General features: G+C 38.4%; 1 protein-coding gene across 1 annotated transcript in view; it reads right to left on the bottom strand.

Moving 5' to 3' along the window:
* CUBN (cubilin) overlaps positions 1-20145 on the bottom strand; it is a 290873-nt gene that overhangs the window by 58460 nt on the left and 212268 nt on the right. The window contains exons 51-56 of the mRNA XM_072651627.1: positions 19548-19697; positions 16728-16849; positions 15467-15692; positions 14438-14625; positions 9940-10096; positions 1262-1411 (exon numbers count right to left, since the gene is read on the bottom strand). Coding sequence (XP_072507728.1) covers positions 1262-1411; positions 9940-10096; positions 14438-14625; positions 15467-15692; positions 16728-16849; positions 19548-19697 — 993 coding nt within the window. The remainder of the gene's footprint in view (positions 1-1261; positions 1412-9939; positions 10097-14437; positions 14626-15466; positions 15693-16727; positions 16850-19547; positions 19698-20145) is intronic.

Consider the following 20145-nt stretch of genomic DNA (forward strand, 5'->3'; position numbering starts at 1 on the left):
TTCCTGTGACCTTGCCTATCTCTTATTGCCAATGAAAAAATTGTGGGAGGAGAGTGGGGGGGACAGCCTCTGCAATGAAAATATTCAACCTTGCTTAGGAAAAACACTTCTGCTTATATCATATCATGCTGTTTGCATAAGGGAATTTGGGGCTTCTACTCAATGACCCTTGGATCTCTCTCTCTCTCTCTCTCTCTCTCTCTCTCTCTCTCCCTCTCCCTTTCTCCCTCCCTCCTTTCCTCATTCTTATCATGTTGTTGGTGTTTCATGAATGCCAATAAAGGTTGCTTTTAATATAACTGGTAAATAAGAAGGGAATTCCTTTTTCCTTGCCTATCTATCAAGGGTCATCGAATGTATGCTTAGAAGATATTCTCAGAGGAGTCTTCAGATTCTGAGCACTTAAAAATTCTTACTTTTTTCTTGATTTGTTTTTACATTGCATTGATTTCTGATTCTTCCCCTTCTTGATTCTTCCTCTTCCCCTATGCAGCAAATAATTGCTAGTAACAAAAATTTTAAAAGGAAGTGGGACAAAAGTGATTCAGTCCCAGTTCTGACTACGTGTGAACTATCCTCAGCCCTGCACTTCTGTAACGATGCGAGTGAGGTGCGTTTTTTTCAACTCTTCTTCAGGACCAAACACAGTGTTCAGTTTCATTTTGGGGGGAGGGGCGTTCTATTTGCCTAGTAGTCATTGTGTATACTGTTTTCCCGGGTCTACCTAATCTTCAGTTTACATAAGTCATCAGATTCAGAGTATTTATCACAGCATAATCATATCATGTGACAATAACACTCAAGAATCATTTGAGCCTCTCTGTGTGGGGGAAGATAAGTCAAGCCACTAGTGGAAGCAGAAATTCTTTATTCTGGAAATCCTGAATGTCTGTTTTTGAAAAATGTATATACTTGTGCATCCAGAAGGCGTCCAAATGATATTCTGTTTTCAGTACTAGAAAGAATTTTCTTCATGATAATATTGTTTGGTTTCCGGTCAGATTTGAACACAGGATCATAGATATAGATCTGAAAAAGATCTTGGAGACCATCAAGTCCAACCTTTTAATTTTACAGCTAAGGAAATTGAGACCCAGAGAGATTAAGAGATTTTAGTCTGGTCACCCAAATAGCATCTGAGGTAGAATCACAGGAATTGGATCTCTGAAGAGTAATTGGCTACACACAGCCAAGAGTGTAGACCTGCTCCACTCTGGAAGACCGAAGGAAAATGAAACAAAACACAAAGCAGTGGGCTTACCCTCTAAGTGGAAAGACTGGAAGTCCAAGGTGACTATAGCTTGTGCGTCTGCCTGGATGATATAGTTGCAATTCATGTTGTCATCGTACTGACTTGGATAATTCGGAGAAACAATGTAGCCTGAAAGGCTTGTGAAGTTAGCTCCACACCCTGCATGGAGACAAACAGGAGTAAAGACGTTAGTAACGCGGGCTGTTGTCCCATCCACCTTCAGCCGGATAGGTGAAGACAGGAAAAGGCCACGATCCTTGGACTATCTTGTGTCCACAGCTAACCATGAGGTACAGGCACCGGGCTCCACGATTATGGAACCCAACAGCATGAGAGGAGAACAAGTTTTCTGTACATGGAAAAAGTCATGTGGTTTGATGAGTTAAGTAATTAAGAGACATCTCACTATAAATGCACTAGGTAATCCTGGACAAATCTCTTGTTTAAATGTTTTATTAGGGACAAACTCATTATTTCTCTCTTTCATTTCCCCCCTCCCATCTCCCTTTTTCCCGCTCTCTCCTTCCCCCATCTTTCTTCCTTTCTCTCTACCTCCCTCCTCCTCTCTCTCTTTCTGCCCCCTCCTCTTCCTTTTACTTCCCCTCCCTCCGTCTTCCTCATCTGGACCATCTGAGTAGGGAACTAATTCCCTCTGAGTGAAGAACTTCTCTCTCTACCAATGCAGATCAGCAATAGTTCTATAATTTAGATTTTGTTAACGTCTCAGGGCCCTAGGAATCTCTCTAAAGTCATTTACCTTAGAGGGGTATAACTAGTAAATAATATTTATGAAAATGAATATTGCTAAAAATAATTTATAACATGAAAATGAACACTGATCAAAATAATTCATAGAAATATCATAAATTTTATACATATATGAGATGTATAATATATGTAGATGTATATATTCACACTCATTAAAGAGATTAGTTCTGCTACTAGAACTAGATTAAGATTTTTTTTTTTGTTAAACTGTTATAAATGTGCTCCAAAGATGACATTAGCTGTGAAGGGAAAATGAAGAAGAAAAATCCCTTCCTATTTCCTGATTCACCCTCTTAGCAGCTAACTCACTTCCTTCTGTGGTCCTATAAGCAGGATCTTACACTCAACCAAATTGTGGTTTGAGATACAGGAGGAAGAGAATCCACAAAAATCAGGGGAAAACCACAGTCAGAATTTTATTTGCAGAATTTCTGCAAATTTCTTCCCTTCCAAACTCCCTGGTTCCTTCTGGAACTCATCTCTTTCACTGCCCACTGCAAGAATCCCTGGCCTTAAAGGCATTATTCTTCAATTTCTCTCATTCCGTCCCTCAGCCATTCTTCCCAAAGTTGAAGTATGCCGAGCATTCCTTCTCCTCATTCTGCTTGGAACAAGGGAGATATGAGTGCAAGTCTTGCCTCAAACCCTTCTGTGTGACTCTGGGTAAATCCTCTCACTTCTTTTAGCCTCATTTTCCTCATCTGTAGAATGGTAATTATAACAGGACCTACCTCCCAAGGTTCTGATAATCCAATGATATATTATCCATAAAACACATTGAAGACCTTAGAGTGCTTTAAATATTAACTATAATTATTAATATCATTACGGGTATACTTGAAAGAAAATCTCTCACTGAATTCCAGTTCTTTTGGACAACAATTTGCTCTGCCTGGATTCAAACCCCTAGCTGCTCCCCTGACTTTCTATTCTAACTGCATATAGCTGTCCTAGCTCTCCACCGAAAATTTCATTTAGCCATGAAACTCAGGCTTTTATATCCTGATTTCATGCTTTTAGTTTGGTATATGTATTTATATACTCTCAGGAGTTCATTTCTACACCTTGATGAGAACTTGAGAGTCTAAATCACTTTACATCCATTTTATACATGAAGAAATTTACGGGTTACACAACTAATTAGTAGCAAGTTTGGGACTAGTCTCTGACTCCTAGACATCTGCCTTCCCCAAGGCCTGTGATGTCTATGTCTCTTACTTGACTTAACTGTTTCTGTCACAGTTGGTCTAAAACTTCAATTTTCTAGAAGGAGAGTGCTTGGTCTATGCTATTTTTGCTCTAGCACCACGTGCTCCTAGGAACTTGGCATATTAATATTGGTGATTTCTGCTGTCACTGAAAAACTAACCACTTGCTATAAGAAATGATCGTGGGGGTGGTGTGGCAAGACCTATATAAACTGATCAAAGTGAAGTGAGAAGAACTAGGAGATCACTGTGTGCAGGACCAGCAATGATGGGACAATGACCAACTGTGAAGACTTGGCTACTTTGATCAACACAGGGACCCAAGACAATTCCAAAGGTCTAAGGATAAAAAAATGCTAAGCACCTCCAGAAAGAGAACTGATGAACTCTGAGTGCACACTGAAGTATAATTTTCTCACTTTGTTTTTCTTGCTTTGTTTGAAATATGGCTAACATGGAAATATGTTCTGCATGATTTCACATATATAATTGCTATCACATTGCTTGCCTTCTCAGTGGGTGGGAGGGAGGGAGAGAATTTGGAACTCAAAAATTAAAAAACGTGTTGAAAATAAGTAAATTATTTGTAAGTAAAAAAACCACCATAGCTTTCCAATTCAATCTCTAAAAGGGGATTCATCTAAAATATTATAAAAATATCTTACAATCTAGGAGGTGGTGATGGTGTCTCAGTTTCATGGGTAGAACTAAAGGAATATTCTTTGGCTGAGACTGGGTCTCTGCATCAGCTTTGGTGATCAATAATGACTGACTGGATAATCTTTATATTTCACCCTGCCTCTTTGCATTCCTATCTCGTGCCCAGAACATACTACCTTCATCTATCTAGTGTGGCAGTTCTTCTCTTTCTTCTAGGACCAGTTCAAGGACCACATCTTTCATGAAGTCTTCCCTGATACTCCCACTCCAAACTGCAAGGGTTCTCTTTTCCCAGTTTCTCAGAATTCTTGGTCTAGACTTCTCTGTGCTTATCCCATTCTACTCTATATCATATGTCTAAATCATAGGTAAATAAAACCTATTCTTGCTAATTGTAAGTTTTCAAAAAGTAGGAACTATGCCATTTTTCATGTTTGTAATCTATCATCATGCCTTGATAATGCTAGACTCTTGAGAAAAAAATTTTATTTAATTGAATTATGTTTAAATTACATGATTTTTAAAGATGGCATTTTAAAGCAGCTTTCAAAGCAAACAAATGCTCCAGGCACAATTGGATACTAAACTTGATTTTTTTCCTTTATGACTTCATTCTAAATCATCTCAGGTAGTAGTCAAAAATTATTCCTAGTGATTTTTCTTTAAAAGGTTCCATAAACCCAGCTGTTCTAATAGGCAGATAATCCAAAGTCCTTTTTAGAGCTTCGTCCTTCTACTGCGAGCTAGCTCATTGACAAAATATCGGGGGGGGGGGGAGGGTTCAGTACTTTTTCTCAGTGGACTACTCTTGTGAAGTGGGGGAAAATACTGGATTTAAGCCAGAGAACTCTGGGCTACCCTTGTGCAAATTATTTAATTTCTCTGGCCCTCAGTTTCCTCATTTGCAAAATGAGAGGTTCAGACCGATCTACAAAATGCTTTCCAGTTCTAAACCTAGGATTCATCCTCACACTGCTCCCTCAGCTTGAGCTGAAGTACTCATGGACAAGGCATTATTTTATCTCTCCAGCCTCCATGTTCTCCCAGGAACTGTATCCTTTCTCAACGTGCAACAGAAAAGAGAAAAGCAACTGTCCAGAAGCCTGATGCTCCCTGAAGTCAAAAAAACAAATCTGATGTTTATTTTTCTCTAATCAAAAAGAATATTTCCCTACCACATGAGGAAAGCAATACAGCAGCCACTTTTTTCCCCCTTCCTCTTTCTCAAGTCAGAACCCATTATGTCTCAAAGTCCTGGTGATAATTTGGGATAAAAACTCCCTCACTTGAATTGAATCATATACCTGACAAAAGAACATTTTCAACATGATAACATTATATTAATAAATGTTTAACAAGTTATGATTCTCAGTCAGACCATGTGCATTTCAACAGATAGTTTCCATGGCTTTTTTCATGATTAAAAGACTGCAAGTATTTATATTAGGGCAATATTGCTTAGTCATCTAATTCATTTCATGTATTTTTTGTTGGAGCATGTAGAAGCATATTGCATTACTGAAGACAAAACCGAGATCATATAGATTAGGCTATTACTCTACCCTTGCAAGGATGCCTCAAATTCTTTTGTTGTGCCAGGTTTGGGGCTCTATGGAACCTAAGTTCATAGAGTCAGAGAGAGTTATAGATGGCATCAAGTTCGACCCTCCTTGATTATAGGGATGGGGAAGAAACCGAGGCTCAGTGATGCAATGAAACTTGTGTAAGGTACCATGTGTGCCAAATAGCAGAGCCAAGATTCTCTGCCACATTCTAAGTCTGGTGTTCCTTCTACTACACCATAGTGATTCCTTAGGTTGGGCTACCATGAGAAATAGTCTCAAAGTATAGAAATGGTACCTTGGGGGCAGGGATTTTATTGGTTTTCTGAAAGATCTCTTGAGGTGGCACAGAATCCAAACTTATGGGAACAGAAACCCAGACTAAGGAACCTTAGGACAATTTTTAAAAACCCGGGGAATAGTTCCCACCCTGGTATAAAACACACAACATTGAACCATAATATTTCAAGAAGAAGTTTTACTTTGAAACTTGAGTTAAAAATATTTCGAGAGGAAAAAAGCCTAATTGGATTTTAACTGCCAGCTGAAAAGAGGGATTGATTCAAATGGGCTTTTAATCACCATCAGTTCCCCAAATGACTATCCCACTCCAGAGAAATCGAAAGATTACATTTTTATTCAAGAGTGATGAGTGTTTAGGATTTAGGATTCAGGGCACTTTATCTTCATTGTTGGTCTTATTCTTATTTTTTCTTGTTAATACCGAAAGACACTAATGTAAAAAAGTGGTCTTAGCATTGTGATCTGCCCAGCACTGGCACAGCAGATTTCTCTTTGAAGAAGCAGCTAAAGTCAGATCGTGAGATCTTTTATCTGTAATGGAGGAGGGAAGTAGCAGATACTAGCAAATATCACATGAGGACAATCTGTTGCTTCTTTTCCTAATAAGGGAGTGGGCTGAGGGGAAGGAGTATGCTTTTTAGAGTCATCAACAGGGTTGGCTTCTGTTGCCACACCTTCACCAAACTGAGGACCACATGGGAGTAATTCCAATACATTACATCAAAGGAAATGGAATGGTTTAAGAAAATGTTTTGAGATTAGCTCCCTTTGTTTTTCTCTGCCCTCACCCCAATCTCCCAATGAAACTCAAATTTTATTATTTATGTTACGCTACAACAAGGGTTCATAACCTGGGGTAAGTGAACTTTTAAAAAATATTTTAATGGTTTTATTTTAATATAATTATTTTCTTTTCCAAGTCTATGCATTTTTATGCATTTGCAAACATTATTTAAGAAGGAATCCATAAAATTCCCTATCAAAGGGAATCATGACTCAAAAAGGTCATGAATTCTTTCTCTGCACCTTAGATGACACAAAATGTATTATTTTAATTATAATAAGCTAAAAAAGGTTTTACACAGATAATACCAATGTGACCAAGATTAGAAGGAAAGCAGAAAACTGGGAGGGAAATTTTACAGCAAGTATCTCTGATAAAGGCCTCATTTCTCAAAAATAGAAAGAACTGAATCAAATTTGTAAGAATACAAGTCATTCCCCAATTGATAAATGGTCAAAGGGTATGAATGGGCAGTTTTCAGGGAAAGAAATCAAAACTATGTATAGTAAGATGAAAAAATGCTTGATTTACTAGAGAAGTGCAAGTGAAAACAACTCTAAAGTACAACCTCACACCTATCAGATTGGCTAATATGACAGAAAAGGAAAATGATCAATGTTAGAGGCAATATGGGAAAAAAATGGGACTAATGTACCGTTGGTTCAATCCAACCATTCTGGAAAGCAATTTGAAACTATGCCAAAAGGCTATAAAACTGTGCATACCCTTTGACCCAGCAATGCCACCGCTTGGTCTTTATGCCAAAGATTTAAAAAAGGTAAAAGGATATATTTGTACAAAGATATTTGTAGTAGCTCTTTTGTGGTAGCAAAGAATTGGAAATTGAGGGGACATACATTAGCTGGGGAATGGTTGAACAAGATGTGGTATGTGAATGTAACAGAATACTATTATACTTTAGGAAATGAAAAGTAGGATGACTTCAGAAAAACCTGGAAAGACTTAGATGAAATGACACAGTGAAGTGAGTAGGACCAAGAGAACATTGTACACCATAATAGCAATAATGTTCAGTCATCAACTAAGTATGAATTACTTGGCTATTCTCAGAAATACAATGATCCAAAGATAATTCCAAAGGACTCATGATGAAAAATTCTATCCATATCCATAGAAAGAACTGAAAGAATCTGAATGCAGAATGAAGAATACTATTTTTCACTTTATTATTCTGTGAGGGATTTTTTTTGGTCTTTCACAACATGACTAATATGGAAATATATCTTGTATGATTGCACATGTATAATCTATATCAAATTGCTTATCATCTCAGAGAGGGAGGGAAGGAAAGGAGGGACGGAGAGAATTTGGAACTCAAAATTTTAAAAAATGAATGTTAAAAATTGTTTTACATGTAATATGGAAAAAATAGAATACTATTAAAAAAGAATTCTTGCTCTAAAAGAACACACATATTTGAGTGCAAGTAGCTGTTTCAGAATTCTGAGAAGGAATCAGAACAGTGAACCCATAGTCCATTTGAATTAGGGGTGCTGCTACATGGAGGAACACTCCTTGAACCATCTGCAGATAATTTTCAGAGTAAATCATCTATGTGTTAACCTAGATTTCATTTAATTCAACCAATCAGGAAACCATTGTGGTTCTAAAATTTTGCCAACCCTGGTGACATGGAAGAATTTCACAATCTGTCATGCTTTATATAACCCTCCAACATTCTGGTGGGAAGGAAAGAGGGTTTTGGTTTTTTTTTAATAATATAATCCAGAACTACAATAGCTCTCTAAGATGCATGTGAAAGATCTGGAATGAGAGGGTTCAAACAAACAAATTAAACAAACAATAAGTGCTTGCATGCTTACAGGACATATGAGGTTTGAACCCCTGTCCTTGTAACTATAATACACAATAATAGATGATAGAGGGCATGCAAGGGGTATAAAACAAAGTGCTGTGTGAAATCTGAGAGATACATTACAAACTGAGAATCAAGGAAAGCTCCTTGCAGTTTGAGTTCTAAAGGATGGACAAGGATCCAACAGGCAAAGAAGATGGAATGAGAGCTTTCATGGTGTCAGGAGTAATGTCAGAAAAGGCATGGAGATGGGAAGCATAAGGCCCTGACACTTATTGTTAGACCTCCCTACTGCTGCCCATCTGCTTTCCTTCGCCTCCTGCCTGGTATCTGCTTCTTGAACTTGATTTTGTACTTGCACTTCACTTGCTCATTCTTCAGTGGGTTCATCTCCTGGTTCCAGACTTCCCTTTGGACGCTTGTTGCCTCTGGCAGGCTAGACCCTTGACAGAGTGTTTTCTTCCTGAATTCTAACGGTCATAGAAGGGTTCTCAAAACTGTTTGGTCTGACCTGTACCTGACCAGGAATTCCCCTTGACAACATTCCTAAGAAATGACCACTTAGGCTTCCCTTCAAGAGCTCTAGCAAGAGGAAGCCAACTGCTTCCAAAGGCAGTCCTTCCCACTTTTGGAAGCTCTAATTGTCAGTAACATTTTTCCTCACCTGAAGGCAAAAGTTGCCTCTTAATTGCTTCTTACAGTCCCAGTTGCACAGGATGACCTTTCAAATACTCTCTTATGGTCATCATGTGTCCAAGTCTTCTTTTTTCTAAATTAAATGTCCCCAGTTCCTTCAACAGATCCTCAAGGGACAAAGTTTTGGGTTCCCTCACCATCATGGTTACCTTCCCCTGAAAATCTCCACCTTGTTCATATATTTTTTTAATATTTCCCAGAACTGAACACAGGGTAGAATACAATAAGATTATCACTTCCATCACATTCCATGTACTGAACACTGTTCCCTTCCGAATGAAGAATAGGATGACAATCACCTTGTTTTACCATTTGTCTCTTATGGAAGTCTACTAAGAGCCCTGGATCTCCCATAATATCAGCCTAGGTACCCCTTGTCCATGTGGCAATTACAAATAATTTGTAAAGTTGGTTTTCTGAACTCAAGTACAGTTCTTTTCATATTGATATATGTTCAATTTTATCTTATATTTAAACTGTCATTCTAGTCTGTTCAGCTTTCTTTTATTTTTAGATCCTGATAATGCAGTCATTATTTTTCTGATTGCTCCTTGGTTGGACAGTTGCTAATCTGATATAATTGCCATCTCGGTTTTCATCCCAGTCATTGATAAAAAGGCTAAATCAGACCAGACATAAACCTGGGGCACACTGCAGAGACCTCCCTCAAAGGTGACAATGGTTCTTTAATAGACAGTAATAATACATATTTTTGGGTCCAGTCCTTCAACCCATTTTGAATCCACCTCACTACAGGATCATGTGCCTCAGATTTATCCTACTCATGGTATCTATTGTCTATTAAATCCTGAAGTCCCAGTTGTGACATCCTTGAGCCTTGTAGAGCATATTAGAGTTGTGGTACTTACTGCTTATGTATGATGCGGAGAAACCTTGCCCTACGGCATCCTGGGATTGGAACACTGCAGTGAAGGAGTTTCTTGGAATGACGAGGGACCTGGGAGGCACACTTCCACAGCCTGTGGCCAACAGGTTTGCTTCTGTTTCCTTGGTCCCTGCCCACACCTAGCAAGTTCATAGAGATGATTTATTATTTTCAGTATCTCTTCAACATTTAAAATCATGTACATTTGCAAATATGTTCATCTCCACATATCCATAGAATGCAAAGATACAATAAACAAATACTTTTAAAACTGTGCTTTCCTTTTAATTTTAGAGCTGATTCATTCATGAATATGAATTCTTCTTTAACGAAGAGGTGTCTATTTTTATTTAGTTACTAAATGATTCTTTGATCAATCAATCAGTTGCCTAATCCAACTATTTCTAGATTTCTTCATCTAGTAAGGAGCATCTTAGTAAGTAAGGAGGATCTTAGTAAGTAAGGAGGATAGCCATTTATTGTGTGAAGACTACTGTATCGAAGGCTGAATGACTCCAAAGATGGTGATCCTGTCCTCAAGAAGCTTAAAATTGAGTCATAGAGAGTAAACACTGTATATGAAATGAACATTTGTTGAATAGTGAATGAAAATTACATTTTCTTTAAGATCTGTGACTTCATCAATGAATGATTCTTATCTATGCATATCATTGCCTCTCTATACCTTTAGTAAATGGTCTGAGTCACTGTGTTTGAAACAAAAAGTTGATGGTCAACATTCTATTGAAAAGTTTAACCAAACTTAGCTAGTTGGTTCTTTATCCAATAGTTATATACTCTACTGCTGGGTCTCTGTGCAAATAGAATGTAGATTTCCTCTACTACTCTCTACTTCTCTGTGGGATTAATACTGTGTAACTAGAAACACAATGTGGTCCAGTAGTAGAAAACAGTAATTTTAAGCATTTCAGTCACCAGATGGGGGTATATAACATATTTTTAAATTACTAATTTTTTGGTTCATTCTATTTAAAATGTTCTCTCTGCATGTCAATTTCTAAGCACTAGGCACCTAGGACACATCCACATAATCTTACATAAAGTCAAACTGTGGTTGCTTAGAAGTGGGAATGCGGATGGTTTTGAAGTACTTGAGCTCAAAAAAGATGGATTTTCTATCAGATGCTGAAGATGAAAGCAAACTAGTAATCCAATGCATGCCCCCGACTTGGGCCAAGGAATTGGTTGAATTTTTCTTAGTTCACTCACCATTAAAATTATATATGATAATTTTAGCCTCAGTCAGTAAGCTAGTGAGCTTGCAGTGTGACCTTGGGCAAGTCCCTTAACCACTGTCTGTCTCAGTTTCCTCAACTTTAAGGGGAGAATCATAAGAGTACTTATGTCTCAGGGCTACTCTAATGATCAAATGAGATAGTAACTGAAAAGTACTTAACATAGTAGCTAGCGAACCATAAGAAATATATATGTATATGATATATTATTATTATGTTTTAAGCATAATCCAAGGTAATCAATACTCAGTAAATACTCATAAATTACTGGAACAGTAAGTGATGAACAAAGATAGATGCTGAAATATGTCTCATATCTGAGCACTGAAGCATTTCTGTATTAAGGAACCACCCAGATTAAATACTCTCCTTTAGCCTAACAGCAGGAATTCTATAAAAATGATGATGAAGATGATGATGATGATGATTAACTTTTAAATCTCTGTCCCTCTGTTGGGATTGAAGATCTGTACATTTCCTCACCTATAATCTAGTGTCCATCAAAAAAACTCTAAAGAAGATTCAGAAAAATGAGCCTAAAGAAGCGTGAATCAATCTGAAATCCTTTCAAATGCCTCTTGCTTTTTAAAACACTCGGTAGAACTCATCTTTGTCACAAGTGTTTTTTTACCCTTCTAGGAACTTTTTGAAGCCTATCTTTGTATTTCCAAAACTTTCAAGGTTTTAATTAAATTTAGAAATTGAACGTTATCTTTATTGATAAGGGCAAAGTTCACTTATTACATCAGAAGCAATTTGAAGCAGAAAAAGTAGATAGTATAAAAAAAAGTATTCATATAGTCTTAGATATTTTCCCTGAGTTGCTTTATAAGGTAAATATTGACAAATGATGGACAAGCTATAATGACTCAAGAGACAATTTAAATGTGCTTGCATACTTAGACGGAAAGTATCCTGGATACCTAATAATTCAAACATGTCAAGAAAAATCTAGACTCTTCCATTCCCTAGTTTTCTATTCCTTTAGTCCTTTTTTGCAGTAAGGTAAATAGAAATTTGAGTCCCTGGGAAAACATTTATTAAGGGACCCCTGTCTATGTGTGGACTGAAAAATAATAGATTCTTGGTCTTCCTGTGATGTCTCGGCTACATAAGGAGTATTTATATTTACAGAGAAAAGAAAAAGAGCTGGCATACTTGCTCTCTGATGCTTTCTGTAGCATCATTAAATGTAGATTTAATGACCAAAGTGACTCATCTCCAACATATGGTCACTCTTAGTTGGTGAAAGTGGAAAGTTAATATAATGCAGCATCTTAGTGGAACCTTGGAGCCTCCTGAAATGCAGAAGACTCCTGCAATGTCATGTGTACAACAAGCCAAAACTGTTCCTAAAGCACAACTCCAATGACTCCCAGCTTTTTCCTGGAGCCTCTTTGCCTCTGGGCTCTAAACCTCAAAGTAGATACTTGGGCAATTGGCATATCACTTCCAGTGACTTGTAAAATATCAGTAGCTACTGAAACTTATGCCTACTTTTTAAATTCTACATTTTTATGGGAATAATAAGTTAATCAGCAAGCTCTTCTTAAGTGCTTACAATGTCCAAGGCACTATGGAGGGAAGACAAAGAAAGTTAAAAAAAAATCAGTCCTTCTCAAGGAGTTTCCATTCTTCTACACATGTACTGAGGGCATTCTTAATGAAATCTGAGAAGGGAGCAGGCAAGATTTTGCCAGACAATATTGCATTACAGACCATATCTGTACCCAAACATATTAATATGAAGGTGTGGAAATGATAGTGGAGTGTGCTTCTTGGTTAACTGTGATAAAGCACTGGTCTAGGTCTAGCACTGGAAACACTTCTCTGACAAGGAGTCTTGCATGAATATGTCAAAATCATATGAGTGTCCTTTAAAAATATAAAAGAGATAATGTCGTTCAAGAACTCTTTGATTATAAAGTCAAGCAAGGACAAAACAAGGAGACACAGAAAAGACTAAGGTGCTTGCTACCATGGTGAAGGTCATCTAGAGCAGACCACAAATTTTGTCATTGACATTCACTTTAAATTTTGCCCCTGTGGTGATGCCCTGTGCCCAAAGGTCTCAATGATGTAATTTTGAACAAAGACAATCCATTTTGTTCAGACTCAAAAGAAAGAAGAAAATAAAAAAGATTCTTAGTCTTTTACTCTGGACATAGAACACGACCTTCAATTCAGGGGACATGTGCAGGACTTCACTGGAGCCAGTTGGAACCAGCTCAGAGAATGAATTGTTGAATTTTCCTTGTGAGCATTTACACCTTGGAAATAGGCAAATGTTACAAATCAGGGTTTGACTTAGTGTTTTGTTGATTGTCTAGACTTAAGAAAGTGATGGAGAAGATTCTAATAGTGCAGACTGATTTTACAAGTATGTCTTGTACCTTTTGGAGAGAGAGTCAATCATTAAACATTTACAAGCACACCCCCTATATCCATGTTTTATGTGTCAACATTAGCACCTGTCAGTCAGTGACCATTTACTAGTACTTACTATGAGCTGTGATAAGGATGGGAATTTGAAAGAAAAGTCAGATAGACAAAAAACTGGTCTCTTACCTCAAGGAGTTCACATTCAAATGGAGGAGACCACATGCAAACAACTATGGACTTATAGAGAGATACATAGATATGTGTATTCATACATGGTGAGGGGTGGTTTCGGGTGACAATAAGGACAGTATGGGAAAGGTCTTATGCAGAACTTAGGATCTGAGCTAAGTCTTGAAGGAGGCCAAGGAAGCTCTAAGTCCAAGGTAATCAGGGAAGATCACTTAAATGTTTGGGTTTTTTTTTTCATTCACTCATTCACCCAGTGCTAGAAGTTCAAAAGGCAGAACACAGGAAAGAGATTAGGCTGATATATAGATATAGAAATTTTCTGGGTAGAAATGATAGTTGAATGTGTGGGAGCTGATGATATCACCAAGAGAAATAGTATAAAGGGAAAAGAGAAGAGGGCCCAGAACAGAATCTTGGGGGATACTCATGGTTCGTAGGCATCATTACATTACCATTCATTCCAAGCATTGATTAGAATTCTTCCTAAGGTGCCAGTTATAAGTAAGAAAATTATAATTTTCTGATTTTTCTGTATATGAAACCTAAGTTATAAAATCATTTTTTTTCTGACTCCCAATAGCAAGAAGTAACTTCTAGGCTAAATATTTATATTCATCAAAATAGTTTTGCTTCAATTAAGTAAACCCCACCAACCTTTATATAGCTGTTTTGACACTGTCCATCACTGCTGGGAATCAGGAAATTACTGTCAAAGCTGATCTCCAGGTGTCTGCTTTCATGTACAATGACTGTCCATTCACATCTGCTATTCTCCGGAAAATTCTGAGGCCAGTGTGGAGATTTGATTGTACCACTGTCAAAATGAAGTATTCCACCACAGCCTGCAAAATTGCCATGACAATGCTCTCTAAGCCAAAATCCAATAAAGTGATATCACCTTTCTTTCATGAAAGTCAAAAGAAATGAGTATAGATGATGTGTTAGCTGAAAGGAAATCCTGGGTTCTCGAAAGCTTTGTCAACAGAGTAAAAACTTTTTTCTTATCCTACCAAGTTAGTAAAGCCTTGAATGTGAACTTAACCATGAATTGTGTGTGTCTATCATCCAACGACCAGCCTAGCTTACTCTGGAGAGGCTACTCAGGAGAAAGTTGGTCATCAAGTGATGAACTTTTTGGTCCACAGTAATGCGTTACTCTGTCTACTCATGAATACAGCATGTATGACTGGCATTGGTAGAATGAGACCCCATGCAGAGAAAAATAGATATTTTGAAGTATTCTTTTCTGTAATCATTTTCATTACCATCATATTTTATATACATCAAAAGCTAAAGTTGCTGAAATTAAATTTCTGGTGAAATTTGTTGAAGCATTGGGAAGTCTTTCTGTCAGCTTTTGGAGCACAATGCTATTTGGATTGCTAAATGGTGGTATATCTAAGCATTTTTAAGCCCTTACTAAGTATAGAAATAGAAAAAAAAAGTCATTGCTCTTAAGAATGAAAGGAGACAAAACAAGCAGAAGTTTCAGTTGTAAGACAGATGAAAAGGCCCCTGGTCCTTGGGAAAGGGTAAGATTCAGCTTTTTGAAGGTCATTTCCACTGATTAAAATCATATCAGTTACTAATGCTGAACCATTGGACCATGCTAAGGATTTTGGAAGAGGAAGATATCAATAGCTATGACAGAGTGATGACAGGAGAGAATAACATTCCTCTTACCCAGAGTTTGTGTGGTCCACGTGGCATAAAAACCTCGTTGCTGCACAGAACTGTCTGAGTTAAAGATGACCATCAGCTGATTCGAACCAGACTGTATAGTCCTGGGGATTGTTGTCCCACAATAATGTCCTACTACAGGAGATCCTGGAGAGCCTCCATTTATGACAGTGACAGAGTCCCACTTACATATGGCATGGCTTTCAATATCAAAGAACGTAAAAGAAAGCTAAAGAAATAACAAGCCAGAATGAGACATTCTAAATGAGAAATGCGTTTCCCTACCTCTTCCCTTTCCTTTTTTATGCTCTTGCTCTTTCCTTTCCCCCTGACCTTTTCTCTCTTTCTCAACCCTGAACACCGCCCCCTGTACACCGCCCCCCCACACCCCCTGTTTTCCTCTTGCTAAAAAGACTGCTTTGCAGTATGCTCTTCAGGAGTGAGAATGTCAACACGTAGAATCAGATCTGGCAAAAGAAAATCTTGTTCCATCCCCATCTCTCTGGAGGACTTGGAGGTAGAATGGAGGGACAAGGGAAACCACTGAACAAGTGGAATGCAATGTATAAATTATGTCACTGCTGGGAGACCCACCTCCAAGGTACTGAGACAGAATGGTGGAAACTTCTGGATATGGACTCAACAAACTTGAGTTCAAATCCTGACCCTGCCACTTCCTGCCTGATTTGGGGCAAGTCAGTGAGATTTCTTTGGGATCCACTGTCTTCATCTGTAAAATGAGAGGATGGGCTCACGTTGTAACCTCTCCCATTTCTTCCAATTCTAAGTCTACGATCTTAAGCACTCCAGGTTTTACCCAAGATCCCTTAAACAAGATCCAACTTGGGGTACAGAATCACAGGACTAAAGAAGTGTTTGCTGACTAAAATAATGACTTGGTAGAGCATAACTTCTTAAGTGCTCTCCTCCAACAAGGGGTTCCCTTAAGAAGGTAACTTAGAGGTCTTCTAATATAACTCAAAGTCCAAAGAAATTAAATGACTTGGCCAAGGTCACAACTAGAAAGTAGCAGTCCTGGGATCTGAACTGAGGTCTTCTGCCTCCAAATTCAGCACCTTTTCTGGCAAATTAAGTACTATACTAATGCTAATGGATTTTTTGGTTTCTATTGCTTCATGATTTGACCTTAAAATACACTTTTGCTATTGCTCTCAGTGCAGGTATTAACATTCTATACTCCACCTCCAGCTCCCAGGACTCTCCTCTTCCCACCAGTTCTAACATACACTTAATTAGAACTCACAGTGATGGTGTGACCTTCTGGAGCTTCTAACAGCCAAGAACAATGGTTCAGGTTTCCATATGGGGCTGGATAATTTGGGCTAGTGATCACTCCACCTTCACCGGTCTGTATGCCCCCACAGTCTGAAATCAAAGTTCACAGCCCTCTGAACGAGGTTTGAAAAACCAGAGTAGCTCAAAGCCACAAGCACAGAAGCAGTTATGTACTAAGTTTACAAAGCACATTGAAATAAGAGCAGCTGGTTGTGAGCAGGGTGAAAATGTCTGTGGCATTCGGGGTAGATGACAAAAGTAAAGAGAATGAAGGTCTATAAGGACAAAGGCAGGAAACACAACTGGGAACTAAAAACACTCTGTGCAAAGACCAACTGGTGCTGGGCTAGGTATGTGCATAAACAGTAAGAAAGGACAATGGGTCAAAATGCTCACTTCCTTCAAATGACCAGCCTGGAGAATATGAGCTCCAAAACGTAGCTCTGTTATCCCAAGCTTTAGCTGTTTGGGGATGCTCAGCCACACTTGCAGATGCTACCACATACGCCTTTTCATACGCTGACCATCATCTTTGAATTCTATCACATTAAGATGGGTATTTCATATGCTTTTGAAACAAACTACATTCCAAATACCTCTGGAAAAAGTCTCAAGCTTGGGGGTTGGTTTTAAGCAGAAGGCTTGTTAAGTTCTGACTCTTTTGTTCTTCATCTGACCAAAAACAAAATAAAAAATAACCCAACTTTGGGCATTCCCCAAAGTTCTTCTCCCAAGGGCTTTAATTCCTCTTAGGGCTCCCATTACCATCTGTACAAGGATAACTCCCCAATTCTTCTCTCTGGCCTGGGCCACTTGTTTTTCAATTCTTTTCAATCATTCTTATGGCCTACAAGGCATAAATTTATAACTGAACATTCTGCTATCATATCAAACTCAATGTATCAAAAATCTAAATTATTTTTATTTTCACATAAAAGTATCTCAAGAGAAATCTGAGAACATCTAGTCCAGCCTTCACTTGATTAGGAATGCTTTCTAGAATAATGCTGACAAGTGATCACTGATCCCTTGCTCAATGATCACCAATTAGGGGGCACCCAAGGCCCCTTCATTTGGGAATCCATTTAAATTTGGATTGCTTTATTTATTAGGAGGCGGCCTTGCTCCTAGCTTGGCTCTCTGGGGCAAACTTAACAAATCTTCCACCTGATATCCTTTCAAATGCTGGAACAAAACAATAACGTTCCTGACCCCATCCCAAGCCAAGCTAAACATCCTTACTGGGTTCCTTCTCAAATTTCCCTTCTTTTCTGTCCACCACACCATCCTTATTATCCCAGTATTCAAGGCTAGAAATCTCAGTTATCTTTTATTTCTCCCCTGTCCACTAAGCTCTATCAGCTTCTTTCCTTTTCCTTCTTCATTCGTAGTGCCACCACTCAAGTCCAGGCTATCAATTTCAGACCTGGATCCTATACCAACATCTTAGTTGGCCTCTCTCACTCCAATTATCTTCTCCTTCCAGTAAATCCTACACATTACTGACAGTATATCTTTTCCAAAATAACAGTTATATCATGTTCCTCTCTTACTTAGGAACCTACAATGGGACTCTATTATCTTGGGAATAAAATTTAGACTATTTTACTCACCTTTCAAGGTAGTCTGACCCCATCCTAGCATATCTCTCACAACCCAACACAAATTCCCTACTCCAAACAAACTACATTCTTTACTGTCCTTTTCTGTGCCTTGCCAATTCCCACTTTTGGTCATACCAGGCTATATTGATAATGTATTTTTTGTTTTAGTCTAATCAAGTGCCTCTGATTGAATAACATGATTAAAGAAGACCTTTCCCACCCATTAATGAGTCTGGGAAGCTTTACAGGAAAGCCCACACCTTGTGTTAATGAGGCACTGGTTCTCAAGGGTTGTGATGCCCTCTGGCTCTAAAAAGTGTATAAAGACTCTGAGGTGAGGTTTTATTTTGTGGCTTACTGTGGAAGTGTTTGTTTGGCCAGATGAGACTCTGGGCAGCCACTAAGGAGTCCTCTGGCTTTGAAAACCCAGATGTTGGTGCTTCTCTCTCTGGTAACTACGTATGTATGATCAGACAGTAATCTGTCTGTTGATCTATGATGTATGTATTGCTTAAGTCAGGCAGCTGGAAGCCCTGTCTGTTGATTTTGATGTCTCTGTATTTTCTCTGAAGTTCAGGGTGCTGATGTTTTCCCCTGAAGTAAGGGAAAGATGTGTGTGTGTGTGTGTGTGTGTGTGTGTGTGTGTGTGTGTGTGTATGTGTGTGTGTTGGATTAAAGTGATTGTTGACCCCTTGAAAGTTGCCTTTCCTTTTAGAAAAGCAGATCAAAGAACCTGTGATAGCAGGCCCTCCTGCCTATGTCAATGGTCCTTGCTTTTACTCAGTCTCTCCTTCTTGAATGCCATGCCTCTTCTTCCCATTTAACCATCCTTCAAGGTTCAGCTCAAGTTTCCCTCCCTCCATGAAGATAATTGGATTACTTCAACCCCAGTGATCTCTCTTCTCTCTGAAATCCTACTATACATCCATCTGAACCATTTCACTTTACCACTTGAGCAAATATCACTTATTGCTTTTTCATTATTTCATGTATGTTGCCTTCTCAACTGCATTATAAACTTTTTGAGGGCAGTGATCTTGCCCCATATTTTTTCACATGTTCTAAAAATACGAACAGTTCTACACAAATATTCCATACTCAAAAAGTACTTGTTTTTTGACAGTTTTCTAGTCCTGAATTTATTTTCATTTCATAGAAGTACAGACCTTAAGCAGAAGCCATACCTGTGAAGGAGTAACGAGCATGGAATCCAGTGTTTTCCACAAGTTCATTGGTTACAAAGTGTACCCAGATCTGAGAAAAAGGTACAGCAAAGGGCACTGTGGGTAATGAATGTCCACAAATTTTTGCTATTCGAGGCCCATCAGCATTTCCTAAAGAAAATCAACAAACATAGCGGAGGAGACAATTTTTGCTACTCTTATGAAATCTATAAAACTTATTTAGATGATGATGATGATGATAGCTAGCATTTATGCAGTACTTGAAGGTTTGCAAAATTCTTTATAAACATAACATTTACACCCACCAAGACCCTGGAAGAGAAGATCTCTAAAATGGGCACTCCCACTTTACAGGTGGAGAAACTGAGGCTGAGAAAGATTCAGTGATGTGCTCAGCTGGGCTTCCAACCATCACTATCCTGGGCTTGGTCACCTTAGCCTCTGGGGGGAATGTACTCAGGACACATGAGGATGCTGACGTTTATAATTCATGATCAAGTTATCCTTGGGGCTGATCCTGTTCTGATCTTAGGCTTGGTCTTTAATTTTGGGAGGAGAGGAGACACTAAGCCCCTGCCGTGTGCTCCATTTCTAATCA

Source organism: Notamacropus eugenii, chromosome 3 (assembly GCF_028372415.1).
Source record: "Notamacropus eugenii isolate mMacEug1 chromosome 3, mMacEug1.pri_v2, whole genome shotgun sequence".
Taxonomy (NCBI): Eukaryota; Metazoa; Chordata; class Mammalia; order Diprotodontia; family Macropodidae; genus Notamacropus; species Notamacropus eugenii.